General features: G+C 37.1%; 1 protein-coding gene across 2 annotated transcripts in view; it reads left to right on the top strand.

Moving 5' to 3' along the window:
• The window catches only part of Pif1 (Pif1 DNA helicase), a 122375-nt gene that overhangs the window by 35535 nt on the left and 70233 nt on the right, over positions 1-16607 (top strand). For both annotated transcript variants that reach the window (XM_090416143.1, XM_090416144.1), the window contains exons 2-3: positions 1510-1747; positions 13601-13869. In XM_090416143.1, coding sequence (XP_090272269.1) covers positions 1510-1747; positions 13601-13869 — 507 coding nt within the window. The remainder of the gene's footprint in view (positions 1-1509; positions 1748-13600; positions 13870-16607) is intronic.

Below are 16607 nucleotides of genomic sequence, written 5' to 3'. Positions count from 1 at the left end.
GGAAAGAAGTCTTATTTTTAAGACATTTGCTGCCACGCTCCTGAGGCATAGTTTGTTACCGCATGCCAAGCACTTTCACTTCTACAAGGTCAGTACAAGTTATCTCGTAGCTTATCAGACAGAATTTTGTTTCATATACGAACTACAAGTAATCTTGTATCACCCCCCCACACACACCCACACCTATGTCTTACATGAGATGACGACTGTGCAACTTGAAGTCAGAGTCAGTGATGTTCAGCATTCAGTGCAGTAAGGTTTATTGCATCTAGTCTTACAATTACTTAAAATTATTTAAATAAAAACCTTCAATTATGCCAGGGCCAGTAAAAGAAAGTTTACTGATGAAGAATTAGAAGCTTATACTTATATGAATGATGATGAATGGAATGAATTACTTGATTTCGAAGATGATTATAATCCTACAGACAACTCTAGCGATGACTCAGATTATGATATATTGTATATAAATATATGTATATGTTGACAACTTCAAAAAATTGTTTTATTTGCATTAATAAATACACAGTTTACGCAACAATACCTCTTATAATATACTATACTTTTGCTGAAATTATTTTCCTTCTACCAAGCCTAGGGTTAGCATATTCTAAAATGCCAAAATGCTGACACCCTATCACTTGACCAACTTGTTCCGGACACAAACATCTAACACAAAAATAAATACATATGTTTGAAATCTTTTACCTTTGTAAGCTTTTCATTAATTAGATGTGATGAGTATGCTTATTAGAACACACAAAAATATGAGATTTTAAGTGTCATAAGTCATATGAATCAAGAATAGGCCTGCATGAAAAAGAATTAGACTTATCACACTACATACATTACTTTGCAGCCCATATATTTTTCACTAGACCTAATTTTCTTTAGCAGTTCTTTGTTTCGACATAAATAGATGAACATATTTTTTACATGTAAAATGTAATTAAATTTAACTATAGCAAGTCCTTTCACAGATTCTATGGTAAGTCTATTTCTTTACTTGGTCCACTCATTATCAAAATGCGGACATGTCTGCATAAATGCTGATGTATGGTAACCCTAACCAAGCCCACAGACGTGCTCTCCGCTTTATCACAAGCCAAGGGTCCAAATTAACGTGCTTATACTACGGGTTAACTCGTGCTTGGCATAGGAGGTCGGTAATCGACATACGAGTATATTCATAGTTGGCTTGTGAGCCTCATATACCAACTAAGAGTATACTCTTAGTTGACAGCGAACGTGTTAAAGACTTGTATCATAAAATACAAACACTTCACGTGCTCTGATTTTAGTTTCAAAATCATCGTTGACCTGTGTAGCCACTATTGTTGCAACAGATTCAACTTCAGTACCGATGTTGAAGCGTGAATGTATTGCAAGCCATGTTTAAATGTTAGTGAAATTGTTATTGTTCTTGACTTTGGCTCTCCCTGTATATTAGATTAATCAAACATGCTATTAATTTATGCTAATTTTGTCTTTTTTTTTTTTTCTTTTTAGAAAAAACTTGTGGTATCCAGACTTTTTAATTCAGTTCAGTTAACTAATGAACAGAAACAAGTCCTGAATGCAGTTCTTAGTGGGAAAAGCATTTTTTTCACTGGCAGTGCTGGAACTGGGAAATCCTTTCTACTCAAAAGAATTGTTGGTACTCTTCCCCCTGAGAGTACATTTATCACAGCTAGTACTGGAGTAGCTGCATGCCAGATTGGAGGAATGACTTTACATTCTTTTGCAGGTATGTCATGCAGATTTATTTGCATACCTAGCAGCTATTAAAAAAACAATAAATTTTTGTTATTCATGTAAATCCCAGATATTTAAATTTTTATTTAAAATATTGGAAGTGAAGTGAAGTGAAGTTTGTCTATGTCAAAAGATGCTTCACTCACTTATGCAGTGTTTGTTTGTTTTGAGAATGCCATTTAAACTTTGATTTGTCAGTACATAGATCTGTTCTTCATTGGCCCAATGCTTTCATTCCAAATTCATTCCATATAATTAGGGTTTTGTAATTATTCTCTGAAATGAAACACATTTACAATGTCAAAAGTTGTAACTGGGATGCAATCTTTGCATAATAAACATGAAATGTGGACAACTTTATGGTTTCCTGATATACACTCTCTCATGGAATTTGCCAGATATTATTATAGTGCTATGTAATTCTACAGTATTTACATCATTATTAGCTTCCTATCAACAGTTTTTTATTCCATATTTAATCTATCATTTTTTAGGTTTGCAGTAATGGTGATCTTTATGTTTTGCTTATCTTAGATACTGTTAACTGCATTAGTCCATCTATATCTGTGGGGATTTTCCCTTCTGACCTGTTTTTGCTAACCTTTCCTCTCCCTTGTGATAATCAGATTTAATGTCATATACCACATTAAATCCAATTTGGTTAAGGCAGAAAACCCTCACTATTTCCTAAATGGAAGCCATGCCTTCTGGTCATTGGCATAGCTAGAGCTTTTGCCGCCTGGGGCGGTCCGTGAGTTTGCTGTCCCTCTCAGTACACACAAAAAATACTACAAAAAGGCAAAACAACATATAGTGAAATAAACACTATGTTTATGTTTGAAGTGAAACTTTAATTCCAAAATTCTAAAATGTTATTTTTAGAATTTTGGAATTAAAGCCATTTTTTGGTAGCAAAATTGTCGATGATGTTGGCAAAGTCTATTTCATAGTAATGTAGGTAATTCTTAATCAATTTTAATTTAGAAAAATTCCTCTCACAACTAGCAACACTTATGGCAATTGTGAGGAAAATTCTCAGTAGTATTACAATATTTTTGAACTGAATTCTCAAGACCGTATTTTAGAATATTTTAGAATATACTGCAAAAGTTCAAAAAGGTTTAAAGTGTTGCCCGAGGCAGACCCACCTCCAGCTACACCACTGCTTTTGGTTCCTTGCTAAGGCTATTTTACTTCCACTTAACTCTATGAAATCCCAAGTCTGCCCATCCTTAGTGTACTGCTCAGATGTTTGGGGGTTGTGCATCTAACACTTCCCTAAAAATTCTTGACAATGTCCAGAGGAAAGCAATTTGGCTCATAGATGAACCCTCTCTTACAGTTTCACTTCAACCTCTTCCTCACAGATGCAGTGTTGTGGCACTGTCTCTCTCTCTTAGAGATTTAATCATTATTCCTTCACTTTCTACTGCATCTGTTAACACAAGAGCAGCAGCAGCTGCCCAGTATTCCCTTTCAATGCAACTCAAACACACCAAACATGTTCTCTCCTCCTATTTTATTCCATCTACCTCTGTTCTCTGCAACAGCTTCCCTCATGAAGTATTCTTAAACAACTACAACCTGCAACTCTTAACATCAATAAGTTTCTATATCAATCCTCACCCATATCCCACACATTGTAGTTTCGCATACAAGAAGTCAGAGGACTTCTTGTATGTGAAATCAATATGAAAAAAAAAAAAAATTAACGCTGCTTACACATTGTTGAATGCCAACAGTGTTAAATTCTTTTCTAATATTTTCATTTTTAATGTGTTTCTAACACTGATTCTATCCATTTAATTTCCACAATTTTCCTCATATTTGTGGTCTCTGGTCTTTGATTAGTTTATTGCACCCAGCTCTTACACCCATAATTAAAAATTTATTTGAACATGGTTTTGTGTTCTGATAGTTTGTCTTCATATTTAATTTGCTCTCCTCATTAAAATGTGCCTTAAATTGTTGGGATATTTTACTTGTTCTATAGATTCTTGGTAGATTCTTTCTCCATGAAGGCTTGTATTCCTGCCTATCTTTTTCATAGTTTGTCTTCGTTTTCATAATTTTCTTTTCAAAATGATACTCATTTTAAATTAGATCTCCAACAATAACTAGCTTTTATTTGTGCATCTGGCAGCTGTCCTCTTTAAATACTTAAAAAAATTCTGCTTCTTACTAACTCCTTCTGTGGAAGAACAATACGCACAGTCAGGTTTATTGCAAAGAGTTTCATTACATTCTTTGAAGTGTCTCTCAAATTTTGAAAGAAATTGTGGGAAGAATTTTTATGTTGTTCCCTAGGATCCTGTGGCAGAAAGTCCATGTTTTGCAAAACCAGATTCCTTATCTTAAAGAAAATGGATGTAATCCATGTATTCCAGTCATTGAACGTCTGTGGGATGATTGTTGGACCATAGATATTCAATGATCAGATACATGTAATTAAATATATATACAAAGAAGAATATATAATTATTGTTCTTCTTTGCATATATTTATATATATAGATACTTATTATTGCATGGGTGCTTCCATGGAGACCAAAGACTCATCACTGGAGACCCAAACTATCCACACAATCTATCATGCCCATTAACAGACAAAAACTCGCAACTGAACTCTGACAACTCCTTCCACTCCTTCACAATCTTTGAGCAAAAAAAAAAAAAAGAAATTAGTCTTCACACCTCTACTAACTGCACCTTTATTCAACTTCCAGGGATGATCTCTTGTTCTGACTCTCTCTAGCCAAGTGCTGAAACATTTCCCCTGCATTAGTACTATAAAACCCTTTAAGTAACTTAAATGTTTCTACCATATACCTTATTTTTCTCCTATCAACCAACTTCTGTAATCCACACACCCTCAATCTATCCTCATATGGAACATTCACTCACCATTCTGGTTGCTCACTTCCGAATACTCTCTAACACTTCTTCATCCCCAAGAAACCCAGGTGACCAGACCTGAGTAATCCAGATGTGGGCATGTCAAGGCCTTATAAAGTGGAGTAACAACTTCCTTATGTCTACTTGTTAGTGTTCTTCAATAGTTAAGTAATCTTATGAGCCAGTATGCTATAGTTATCCTCTAAACTTTAACTCTCTGTCTACCATCACTCCTAACTCTTTAGTTTCATTTATTTCCTGGAGTACAGTTCCATAAATGTAGTGCACAGTTTGTAATCAATTTATCCCAAAAGGCATTTATTTATTTGTATAGGGTTGCACCCTCTTTCCCCCCCCTGTCCCTTGGGGGGGGGGCAAGTTGAGCCCTCCTAATGAAGGATTAGGTATATGCATGATTCGGGTAATATACATGCAATTGGGTAAAATCCGATTTTTCTGAGGAGAAAAATCCTTTACCTCTGTATGAGGCCATGTAACTCACCTTTTGTTGAAAGAGACCAGAATAAGGTTCTTGCATCTTGGATGGGAATCGAACCCAGGTCTTTCTGACCAAAGGGTTTCTCTACTGACACCCATTATCTTTTTGCCCATACTGGCAGCCTATTTAAATTGTACTGCTAGCTCTCTACATTGCCTTGAATATTTCCTTTCAGGTTATTTCCTGTCATTTATGTACAAATTAAACAGTAGTGTTTCCTAGCAATGAACCTTGTGGCACCACTAGTCACCTGTTTTTCGCCTTGATTTTGCTCCTCCATATACCACCTTTTGATATCTGTCCAGCACTCACCCTCTCTTATTCACACAACTAGTCATATCCAACCCCATTAATTCTAATTTGAATAACAGAGTTCCATGTGGTATTCTGTCAAATGTCTTTATAAAATCCAGCAGAGTCATGTAGCTATTTCCTTTAATCAGCCCAGCTGTTATTCTATTATAAAAAAAGTTAGTAAATTACTAAGGCATGACTAGCCCTTCACAAAGCCATGTTGCCCCTCATATAGTATCATATTCTTATCCACCCATTCTTGAATTCTCTTTTTGGCCAATTTTTCCACCATGCCTGAGATACTGATTGATCTATAATTTGCTACTGCAGTTTTAGACCCTCCCTTACAAGGAATTATTTTGCCCTTTTTCCACTCCCTTGGAATGCTACCAGAGTTGAGACTTAAATTAAACAGCCTAGTCAGAGGCATTGCAGCTCCCTTGCATTCTCTCAAAACCCGAGCTGTTATCCCATCTTATCCCACAGCTGTATTTACATTGATATTCTGCAATATCCTAAGCACCTCCAATTCATCCACCTCTGTTCCCACATCAGTCTCTGTCACAATATGTTAAAGCAGTAACCACACTTGGATGATATACAGAGTGGTCACTCAACTGAACTATTTTATCTGCTTCTATCACCTTGTCAGCATCAGCACTCATTAAAGTTAATCTTCCATGATCATTCTTCCTCTCACTTGCCATGTGACGAAAGAGCTCTTTGGATTTTCTTTGGCATGCTCGGCTAGATTCTTCTCATAATCTGATTTTGCTTTCCTTACCATGCTGGTCACCTTTCTTGCCTGAGCTTTCTACTGTTTGTGAGTTTGCTGGTCACTTTTCTTCTTATATATTCCCTAAACATTTTCTTCTTCTGTAGCTAATGCTTAATGATATCACTTGTCTATTTAACTCCTACCCTTGTTATCTTAGGTGTACAATTTAATATTGCTTCCTTTAGATGCTCCTTAACTGTTTCCCATGCACTACTAACATCCTTCCTTGCAAATTTTTTTTGCCATGGCACAGATTCAAGCTTCCTCCTGAGCTTATCATAATTACTTGCTTTCTAGTTCCACACACATACATGTTCTCCTGGTTGATTTATTTGGCATGTCTTACAGAATACTTTATTCACTGTACACAAATAATCATTTATTGTATTTGCCACTATATGCACTTCTGTTTACAAGTGTTTTAATTTAATTTTAGTTTTATTTTATAGTAGTAACGTTCCTAATAGTAACATGTGACTGGCCAGAGAGTAGCAGAAAAGAAACAGCCTTTGTTCATTCCTTTCTGGCTTCATCTACTTCTATTCTCTTTGTCTGTATAGGACCGAGTCTATCAATGTGCCAAGAATAGTCAATTCATGCTGAAGGGGAGAAAGAAATAAAGGATGTACGAATTAGTCACCAATAAGCGAAATCACGTGCTTTATACGTAAATTTTCCAGCTGCTATACAAGCAAATTAGTTATCACTTTAAGAACTAGAATTTTCATAAAAGGAAAGCTAATTTTTCAACGTATAATAATAAACATTCATCCCATGAAACGCATTGATTACCCTAATATCGGAATGGATTCTCCTTCTTTTGACACACACAGAAGTGTTGAAGGGTCTCACATCTGTGGGCATACAGTAGTGGTTTATATTAAATTAAATTCCTTATTTTTTCTTACATAATTTGTGTTGCCATTTAATCACAGTAATCAAGTATACACATTGTGCCTATTAAATAATGAGACAGTTATTATATCAAAACAAATAACTATATTTGGAATTGTCAATTACACAGATTCAAAATAATCTCCAACTCCACACAACTTTTCCATCTGTCATACAGGTGCTTGAAGGCATGGTGGAAGTCTTGAATGGGAACCTTCTTCAGTGTCTTGGTCACACTACATTGAATGTCTTCAATATCATTGAAGTGCTCTCCTTTTAAGGCATATTTCTTCTTTAGGAAGAGGAAAAAGTCTGGTGAATGGGGGGGGACGTTCGATCACACACATCAACTTCAAAACCAGAATCTGCTTCACATGTAGTGCACAGGCACTTTGTTGTGCTACAGAAACCAATTGTTATTATGAAACAGTTCTTTCCTGATGCAACGCATGCAGGTTTATTTACAGACATTGCATTATTCTTAAATAATACTGACCATTCACTTTGGTGCCCTCAGGAACAAATTCATATTGAATAATTCCAGCAGTGTCAAAGAAAACAATTTTTGACCATTGTCTTGACACATGATTTGCAACTTAATGTTCTTCTGTTGGGGAGAAGAATTTCCACCCCATTCCATGCTCTGGCATTTCTTTTCTGGATCAAACTGAAAACACCAACTTTCATCACTGGTGACAATTCTTTGCAACACATCACGATCTTGATCAACTGTATGGATGAAATTTTGACAACATGCAATCTGGTGCTCTCTCTCTCTCTGTTTACGTCAACGTGTGCTGCACAAACTTCAAACATATCTTCCTCTGTGTTTGTTTTGTTCTGTTCTCTTACTAACACCAAGCTGTACAGCAATTAGCTTGGCTATTACTCACCTGTTGTGGGCAACAATTTCCATAGCTTTCACCATATGAAAGTGTTAAATGGTGTATAGTGTGAATTCTTCGTGAATTGTGGTACATTTTTTCCTCAGTAACACCAGTGTTCTTTAGTGGTGCTTCTTTTGGAGTTTCGTTGTTATATATTGTGTTATTTTTGGGTTACTGAGAAGGTCAGAGTCGGATGTACCTGCAGTGGAAGAAAAGATAAGTTTTCGCCATTCAGTATAGTTAAATATAGCATTTATATTTATATATATATTCAACGTTCGTGTGTGTGTGTGTGTGTGTGTGTGTGTGTGTGTGTGTGTGTGTGTGTGTGTGTGTGTGTGTGTGTGTGTGTGTGTGTGTGTGTGTAGTGCTTATATAGCATTTCTATATATTTAGCATTTAATTTAGTAGTTCCTCGGCAGTAAGCGAATGATGGTGACCACAGCTCCAATTATAAATGGCATGTGACCAAGTCCTCCACCATTTAAGGACTCTATTTTGCATAATACAATAAAGGATTTTGTGGCATGCAGTGCTTTCAGTATGTATGCATCCTGGGAGTTGAATATGTGGTGGGTGAGATGGGGAGGGCGTACATGTGCAAAATGTAGGTAATGGGAGGAATTTAATGAATTAAGATATTTTGATAACCGACCTAGTTGTGTCAGGGATGGGAAATGAATGTTGGGAGACGAGTAGTGTGATAGGAGAGAATGATGAGCAAAATATGAATGAAAAAATAAGAGTCAGAAGAGGCTTGAATGATTGTGAAGTTTTTGGAGATGGTCTTGATTGGGAGAATGAATGCGAATGAGAGTACTAACTTGCAGAGAGAGAGAGATAGATGAGCTGAAAGAGGAGGTGGAATGTCTCAGGGAGAAAAAGGGGGTTAGTATGAAAGATGAGATTAAGCAAATAGAAGAGTTGCATGCAAGGCGAATCAGAGTAGGAGTGAGAGAGAGTTATGGCATTGATAGAGGAGAGAATAGAAGCAGTAGGAGAGAGGGAATGAGAGAGAGGTATGAGAATGATAGAAGAGTAGAGAATAAGAGTAGTAGAAGAGGGAGAGAGAGATATATGGGAATGCTAGAAGAGGAGAGAATAGAAACAGTAGGAGAGAGGGAATGAGAGAGCTATGGGAATAATAGAAGAGTAGAGAATACGAGCAGTAGAAGAGAGGGAGTAAGAAAGATTTATGGGAATGATAGAAGAGGGGAGAATGGAAACAGTCAGAGAGAGGAAATGAGAAGAATGCGAGGAAGTGCTGGAACAAGGGATAGAGTGATGCCAGGAGAGCAGGTAAGTAGGGGAACACACAGAGAGAGAGAGATAGTGAGGGATGCAGGTGAGCAATCAAGGAACAGTGTGGTAAGAGGTGTTATGTATGGAGACTCGATGATCCATGGTGTGCAAGATAGGATGCCAGAGGAGTGTTTGCCTGGAGGGATGATAGAAAGTGTGGCTATGGCAATTAAGGGGGGGTGAAAGGATGGATGAATTGATTGTGATGGTGGACACTAATGACTTGAGAGGCAATGTAAATCGGGTGGCAGGAGATCTGAGATTCTTGCATGGGGTTGTACAAAAGAAAACACAGAGGAAAGATTTTGTGTGTGTGTGTGTGTGTGTGTGTGTGTTGCTCAGGTATGATAGTGACAAGCTGAGCAGAAGAGCAGTAATAGTGAATAGCATAATAGCCAGAATGTGTCAGAAGAGAGGATTAGAATATGTGGATGCTTGGAGGGCATTTGAGGACAGAAGAGAACTGTATGCGAGAGACCGCTTGCATTTGAATGAGGAAGGACGAAGGCATCTGGAGAGATTGCTGTTTACTGAATGAGTCAGTGTGTCAATGAAGGGAAACAAAAATTTCCAGGGTGGGAATTCTTATGGGAATGGGTGCTTGGGAGAAAATGGATGACATCAGGTAATACTGAGTCCTGTGGAGGTCTAGAGGGGATAATGATAGGTATAGAAGTGACATTTTATGCTTTATACTAATTCCAGAAGTATCCGATATGAAGGAGATGAATTGGTGGCACTGATAGCATCAGCCTGGCCAAAGATTATTGGGATCTCAGAGACATGGCTGACGGAAGATGATATAATAACAGGAATTGAAGTAGCAGGGTACAGCATTTTTCGGCAGCATAGGAAAGGAAAACGTGGTGGTGGAGTACTCGGTGATGGAGTACTGCTTATGATAAGTGATGACTTATGTCCTCTAAGAGTGGAGGCTTTCGAAGGCAGTGACACTAATGGTTTTGAAAGCGTATGGTGTGAGATAGAAGTGGCCAAGACAGGATATTTAGTAGGGTGTTGCTACAAACCAAGGAGCAGGAGATGTGTAGGCAGTTGAGCTTGGCAAGTGCAAGAAAAACGATTGTTATTGGAGATTTTAACTGCAGCAGTATAAACTGGGAAGAGGAAAATGCATTTAATAATAAGGGAGTGGAATTTCTAGAATTCTTGAGGGACAAATGTTTTAGGCAACATGTAATAGAAGGAACAAGAGGTTCAAGAGTCTTAGATTTGGTCATAGCATCAGAAGACCTGATAATAACTGAGATGACATCACTCCCACCAATTGGAGACAGTGATCATGTGATTTTGACTTGGAAGATAAATAGACATGCAGGAATATCAAAGAAAAGGGAATGTATGTGGAATTATAAGGCAGGTGATTATAATAGTCTTAGATATCAACTTGGGGCAGTTCCATAGAGGGCAGAATTGGAAGGCAAGGTTATCATTAGTGCATGGGAAATTGTGAAGGAATATTAGTCAGCAGCAATAGTAAGCTGTATTCCACGAGTGAAGAAGCGGACACAATTTGGTGTAAAGTGGATGACAAACAGGAACTGCAGTTGAAAGAGATATAAGGAGAGGAGTAGAGAGCAGGTGTACGAAGAATATAAGATGCAGGCCAGGAGAGTGACTAGTATGGTGAGACAGGCAAAACTGGAATATGAAAGAGATTGTCACTGAAATCCAAAGAAAATCCTAGGGAATTTTTTAGCTATGTAGCCAGTAGGAGGAGAAATGATTGTGGAAGAATGACATTGCAGGATAAAAATGGGAATAGAGTGACTGATGCAGAGGACATAGTGGAGTTGTTCAATGAGCACTTTATTGGAGTATTTCATCCTGGAGAAGGTTTTAATACTAGAGGGATAGCACAGGTTTAGAGGTGGAAGAGGGGAGTGTGTTCCAAATAATGATCTGACAGCTCTGTTGAACCGACTCTTCAATAAAGGTATGGCTGCAGGAAAGGTACCCAAGGAATGGAAGGAGGGTGAGATAGTGCCATTGCATAAGGGTGGTAGCAGACTGGAAGTGTCTAATTATAGGCCAGTTTGTGTGTCATCAGTAGTTGTTAAGGTCTTGGTGAAATTTGTACTGGAGGAAGTAGGGCAGACAAGAGATCTGGGGGTGATGATTGATATATACAGCGTTTGGCAGATGAGGGTAACGTTATCTGTGAGAATCAACATGGATTTGTTAAGGGGCACTCTTGCTTTAGTAATATGATTGATATTACTTTTATAATGAAGTGACAAGAGCAGTTGATGAGGGAAAGGCATGGCATATACTGCCATTTTTTTGGATTTTGCAAAGGCATATGACAAGGTGCAACATGATAAGCTGATATTTAAGTTGCAGCACATGGGTTTAAATGCCGGGTTAGTCAACTGGATTCAGGATTGGCTGTCTGATAGGTATCAGAGAGTTGTGTGTGTGGTGGAGCAATATCAAGTAGTCATAAGGTTCCACAGGGCTCAGTACTGGGACCTGTATTGTTCAATCTTTATGTTAATGATATTGTCAATGGATTGCAATTCTCAGTTGTTTTCGGATGATGTGAAGTTGGGAAGGGTTATCAGTAATAGTGCAAATGTGGCAGCCCTGCAAGCAGATTTGAATAAACTAGACAGATGGGTAAATGAATGGGGATGTCGGTTTAATGCAGCAAAATCTAAAGTCTTGAAGTTTGGGATGCATCGATGGGTGGATACATAGTCGATTGGAGGAGCTGTACTGGAGGAATTAGGGGAGACAAGAGATCTGTGGGTGATGATTGATATAGAAAACTGAAATTCAGGGAGCATATTACAAAGGTGTTGAAGGTAACCCAGAGGATTGCTGCAATACTGAGAAGGAAGTTGACCTGCAGAGATAAGAGTTATCATTCCGTTGTATAAGACCCTGATTAAACCACACTTAGACTATTTTGGTCCCCCAGGATTTGAAGGGAATAAATTAACTGTGTATAGGGCACAAAGGTGGATAACAAAGATGGCTACAGGAGTGTACAATGTTTGTAATGAAGATCGGCTGAGGGAATGTGGACTGCAGAGTTTGGTGGATAGGAGGAGGAGGAGGAGAGGTGATATGATCAAGACTTTTAAACTGTTGAGAGGCAGTTACAGGGTGGACATTGGGGAATTCTTTCGCTTGGCGGAGCAGTAGGAAGAAGCAATGACAAGGGGCCATCCCTGGAAGTTACCAAAGGAAGCTGTGAGCAAGAGGGTGAAGAGTGGTTTCTTTGCATGGAGGGTGGTCAAACCATGGAATGTATTGCTTGAGAGAGTGGTGAGAGCAACAACGGTCAATCAATTTCAAAGAGTGGTATGATAGACTTTGTGTTTCTTAAGAAGGACCTCCCACGATGAGTCTCTTGACTCCATGGAGGCCTGAATAATAATATATTTATTTGTCTGGGCAGAAACTGGCTGTCCACAGAGTGGTTCATTCTCCTGGGACTCCATCCTCCTCTTTAAACCAGCAGATTGAAATCGAAAACCAACAGAACACCAGTACACTGTCAGACTATCATCACCATGAACTGTTTTTAGATCCTGATACACTTCTGTAGCAATTTTTCATAATTAACAGTAAAATTTTATCATAGTTTTGCTCATTGATACAACTTCTGACACCCTTCACTCTTACTTCAACGGTTGCCAGATGAAAACTGCTGCATCACCTGACTCAAAAGTTGCCCCTGTGATTACAACACACCGTGGTCAAAACTATAAACATGTTTTTTACTTTTATTCAAAAGGCTGTCCTGTAAAAAAAATCAATCCCATTATTTAATGGGCATATATACTGAATATACTGAATGGTACAGTACATCATTCTGTGAAAAATCACTCACAATTTCTGTAGTTATTTCATTTTGCATGTTTGATTTAAGACCAATGTAACAGTTTTAGAAAGTTTTAAAAGTTTAGAAAGGAAACCATATTTTAACTGTGAAGGAATATAATAGTGGATTCTCTAGAATGATATATTAGCAATTACCTTATTAAGCTCAAATGAACTGGACTCCTCCTGTTCATGAAGTCTGTACAGTATTGCATGCATTGACAAAAAATAATGTGGTATGACAGACTCTTTATTTGATGGACTGCCTTGTAAATTTTTGTCATTGACATGTGGGATTCATTCAAGATAATTTTTCATGTTGCATTGTGAGCATCAATCTTATGTCCTTTATTCCAGGTTTTCTGAACAGTACAAAAGCTTAGTTGTTTTGTAAAAAATATTATACTCAACTTTACTTTTAGGATTTAATTTGGAAATTTTGTTTTAGGAATTGGAACAGGCAATGCTCCATTGCAACAGTGTATTCGGCAAGCTCTACGCAAAGGCATAGTTCAGCATTGGAAGAAATGTAAACATCTGATTGTTGATGAAATTTCCATGGTAGATGGAGAATTTTTTCAGAAGTTAGAGAAGGTAGCTCAAGTTGTGCGAAGTAATGATAAACCTTTTGGAGGAATACAGCTTATTATTTGTGGTGATTTTTTACAACTTCCACCAGTTTCTAAAACAAAAGAAGAGAGAGTGTTTTGTTTTCAGGTAGTAGCATTTCAAGCTGTTTAAAAATTTTAACCATCCTAAAGTGTTTATTAATTTAAAATGTTTATAGCACAGGGCATAGAGTAAAAGGCTTCAATTTGACTTATTTAAAATATTAATATGAGCAATATTATTGGGCTATAAAATGCAAATGTATTTATAAATACATTTGCATTTTATAGCCCAATGCAAATGAAACTTAAAAGATTCAAAACTTACTAGAGACCCTATGAAAATATAACTTTTGGCATCTTTATTTTATATACCTCTGTCCACTGGAACAGCCTTCCTCATGAACTTTTCCCAATCAACTGTAAACTCCAACGCTACAAGAAAAATGTCAGTAGACTTCCTCTCCCAATCATCTCTCTCTCTCTCTCTCTCTCTCTCTCTCTCACACACACACACACACACACACACACACAGCACTTATGTGATATAGGTTCTTTTAACCTCTTGTATGGTATCAACATTAATGCACTCATATCAGATCAGGATGAAAAAACTTTTTGGATTGTCCTTGACCTTGCAGCAAGACGCAAAATGTTTTCTCATTCCTCATGTTTGCATATCAGCAGACACAACACATATCGTGACTGATTCTTCGATTGAAATCAAAACTGCTTGGGGGAGGGGTGTTTGTTTCAGTATGTATTGGAAACTGCTAATTAAGGAGAATCCTATATTTGGTTGGTATATTTAAATTACTAAAAGGTGTAAATATGCTATCCAACATTAACGAGACATGAGTCATCTCTGAGAATGACTGGGAAATGTATAAAAAAAAAAGTGTGAATAGCAATACTTTCACTACAGTCAGATGAATTACTAGTAGTTGTGCTGAATATTATATTTGTGTCGAATAAGTTGCTGGAGTTGAGTGAATTACATGTGATTCTATAATCTCTAGATAGGCATAGTTAAAAAAAATTATGAAGAGGGAAACTGATTCATTTGTGAAATATAAATAACTACCCAGTAATCAACAGTACCTGTATACATTGGTAGCTTAGTAAATGGCTACAGAGAGGGCTTATCCATTGAACTAATAATATCTCTCAAATGATTCATCTAGACATACCATGAATATGTGTACATTGATGGAGCGCTAAGTGAACAAATCACCTTGTACAAATTGTTGAGCTGGTTACATGTATTTATTTCTGCTTTTTATTTATATTTCCTTTTTTTTTTCTAAAAAGAATTTTATTTTATTCAGTAATGATTGTTATGAACAGTGTATACTTTTTTTTTTTTTACATAGTAAGTTAATATACATAATTTCTGTAAATAAATAATAAACTCAAACATAAATAAACTTCATTCTGAATGGAGATCCTATAGAACAAGTAAAACATTTCAGTTATTTAGGCCTGGTTTTTAGTGAAGATGGCAGATTAAATCTGGAAATAGACAACAGAATAAGCAAAGCTGGTATAGTTGGTAGCCAGCTGAATAAATTTATATAGAATAACAGAGAAATTAGCCAAACCACCAAACTAACAGTATACAAGACAGTGTTCAAACCAGTTTTAAGTTATGGATCTGAGAGTTGGGTTAGAAATAAAGCACTTGATCAAAGACTAGAGACCAGAGATATCAGGGTTTTATGAAAAATTAGGAGAGTGAACCGATAGCATCAATGCCAGAATCATATTAAAAATGAAGATTATTAGAAAGGAACTTGACATTGTTAGCATTCGAGAATGTGTCAGCAGAGCCTATCTAAGGTGGTATGGCCACATAAATAGAATGGGTGAAGAAAAGTCAGCAAAATTGGTGTTTCATTGCAGGAAAGAGACCCAGAGGATGATCAAGGTCCAGGTGGATTGATTCAGTCAGAAGCGCCTTAGAAGCGTGGAATGTTAGGTATGACAATATTGGAGTGCTCACAGGTAATAGATTGATTTGGAGGAAAATTATTGATAGGAGATTAATAATAATGTAAACTTAATCATGTAGTGCTTGTAACCTGAACATCCCTTGGGATTACATATGCATGTGGTGAAGTTGTCTGCAAGGATAGAAAAATTAGAACTCCATGGTGGACAAAGGAAGTTAAAGAGGCAGTGAAGGAAAAGAATAAAGCATATCAAAAGTTCCTGGCAAATAAGTCAGCTTGTGCTCTTAGAGAATATAGAGACAAATGTAAGAAAGCTAAACAGTGTGTAAAACTAGCTCAACAAAAGTCATGGGAGGACTTTGGCAAGAACATAGAAAATAAATATCAAGAAGGTGGCAAGATATTCTGGAGGTTGTTGAAGAAGCTTAGAATGGAGGAAAGAGTGCTATAAAGGAGTTAGAGATGATAAAGGTGAAATGAAAACGGGAGAAAAAGATATCCTTGAAGAATGGGGTAATTACTTTGAAAATTTGCTAAATGAAACAAGCAGTGATGACAGCACAGCGATAAAAAAAAAAACACTGATCAGGCATGCAGTCAGGAATACATATCCATACTTGAAGTAGAAAAAGCCATCAAAGGCTTGAAATGTGGAAAGGCAGCAGGAGTAGATGATATTCGACCAGAAATGCTGAAGTATGGTGGTATAAAAGTCATGCAGTGGCTGCACTGCATAGTTCAGAATCTCTGAATTCATCCCTCTGTCCAGAATGCCTGGACAGAGGGATGAATTCCCAATGATTGGAGTAGAGCTCTCATAGTACCTATATATAAAAAAGGAAATAAAACTGAATGTGTGAATTACAGAGGTATATCCCTATTGAGTATTCCTGGT

The sequence above is a fragment of the Typopeltis vanoorti genome, chromosome 3 (genome assembly GCF_054136105.1).
Source record: "Typopeltis vanoorti isolate ZY-2024b chromosome 3, IOZ_Tvanoo_1.0, whole genome shotgun sequence".
In the NCBI taxonomy this organism is placed as follows: Eukaryota; Metazoa; Arthropoda; class Arachnida; order Uropygi; family Thelyphonidae; genus Typopeltis; species Typopeltis vanoorti.
Note: the sequence above shows the minus strand (reverse complement) of the source record. Positions and strands in the feature narration are given on the sequence as shown.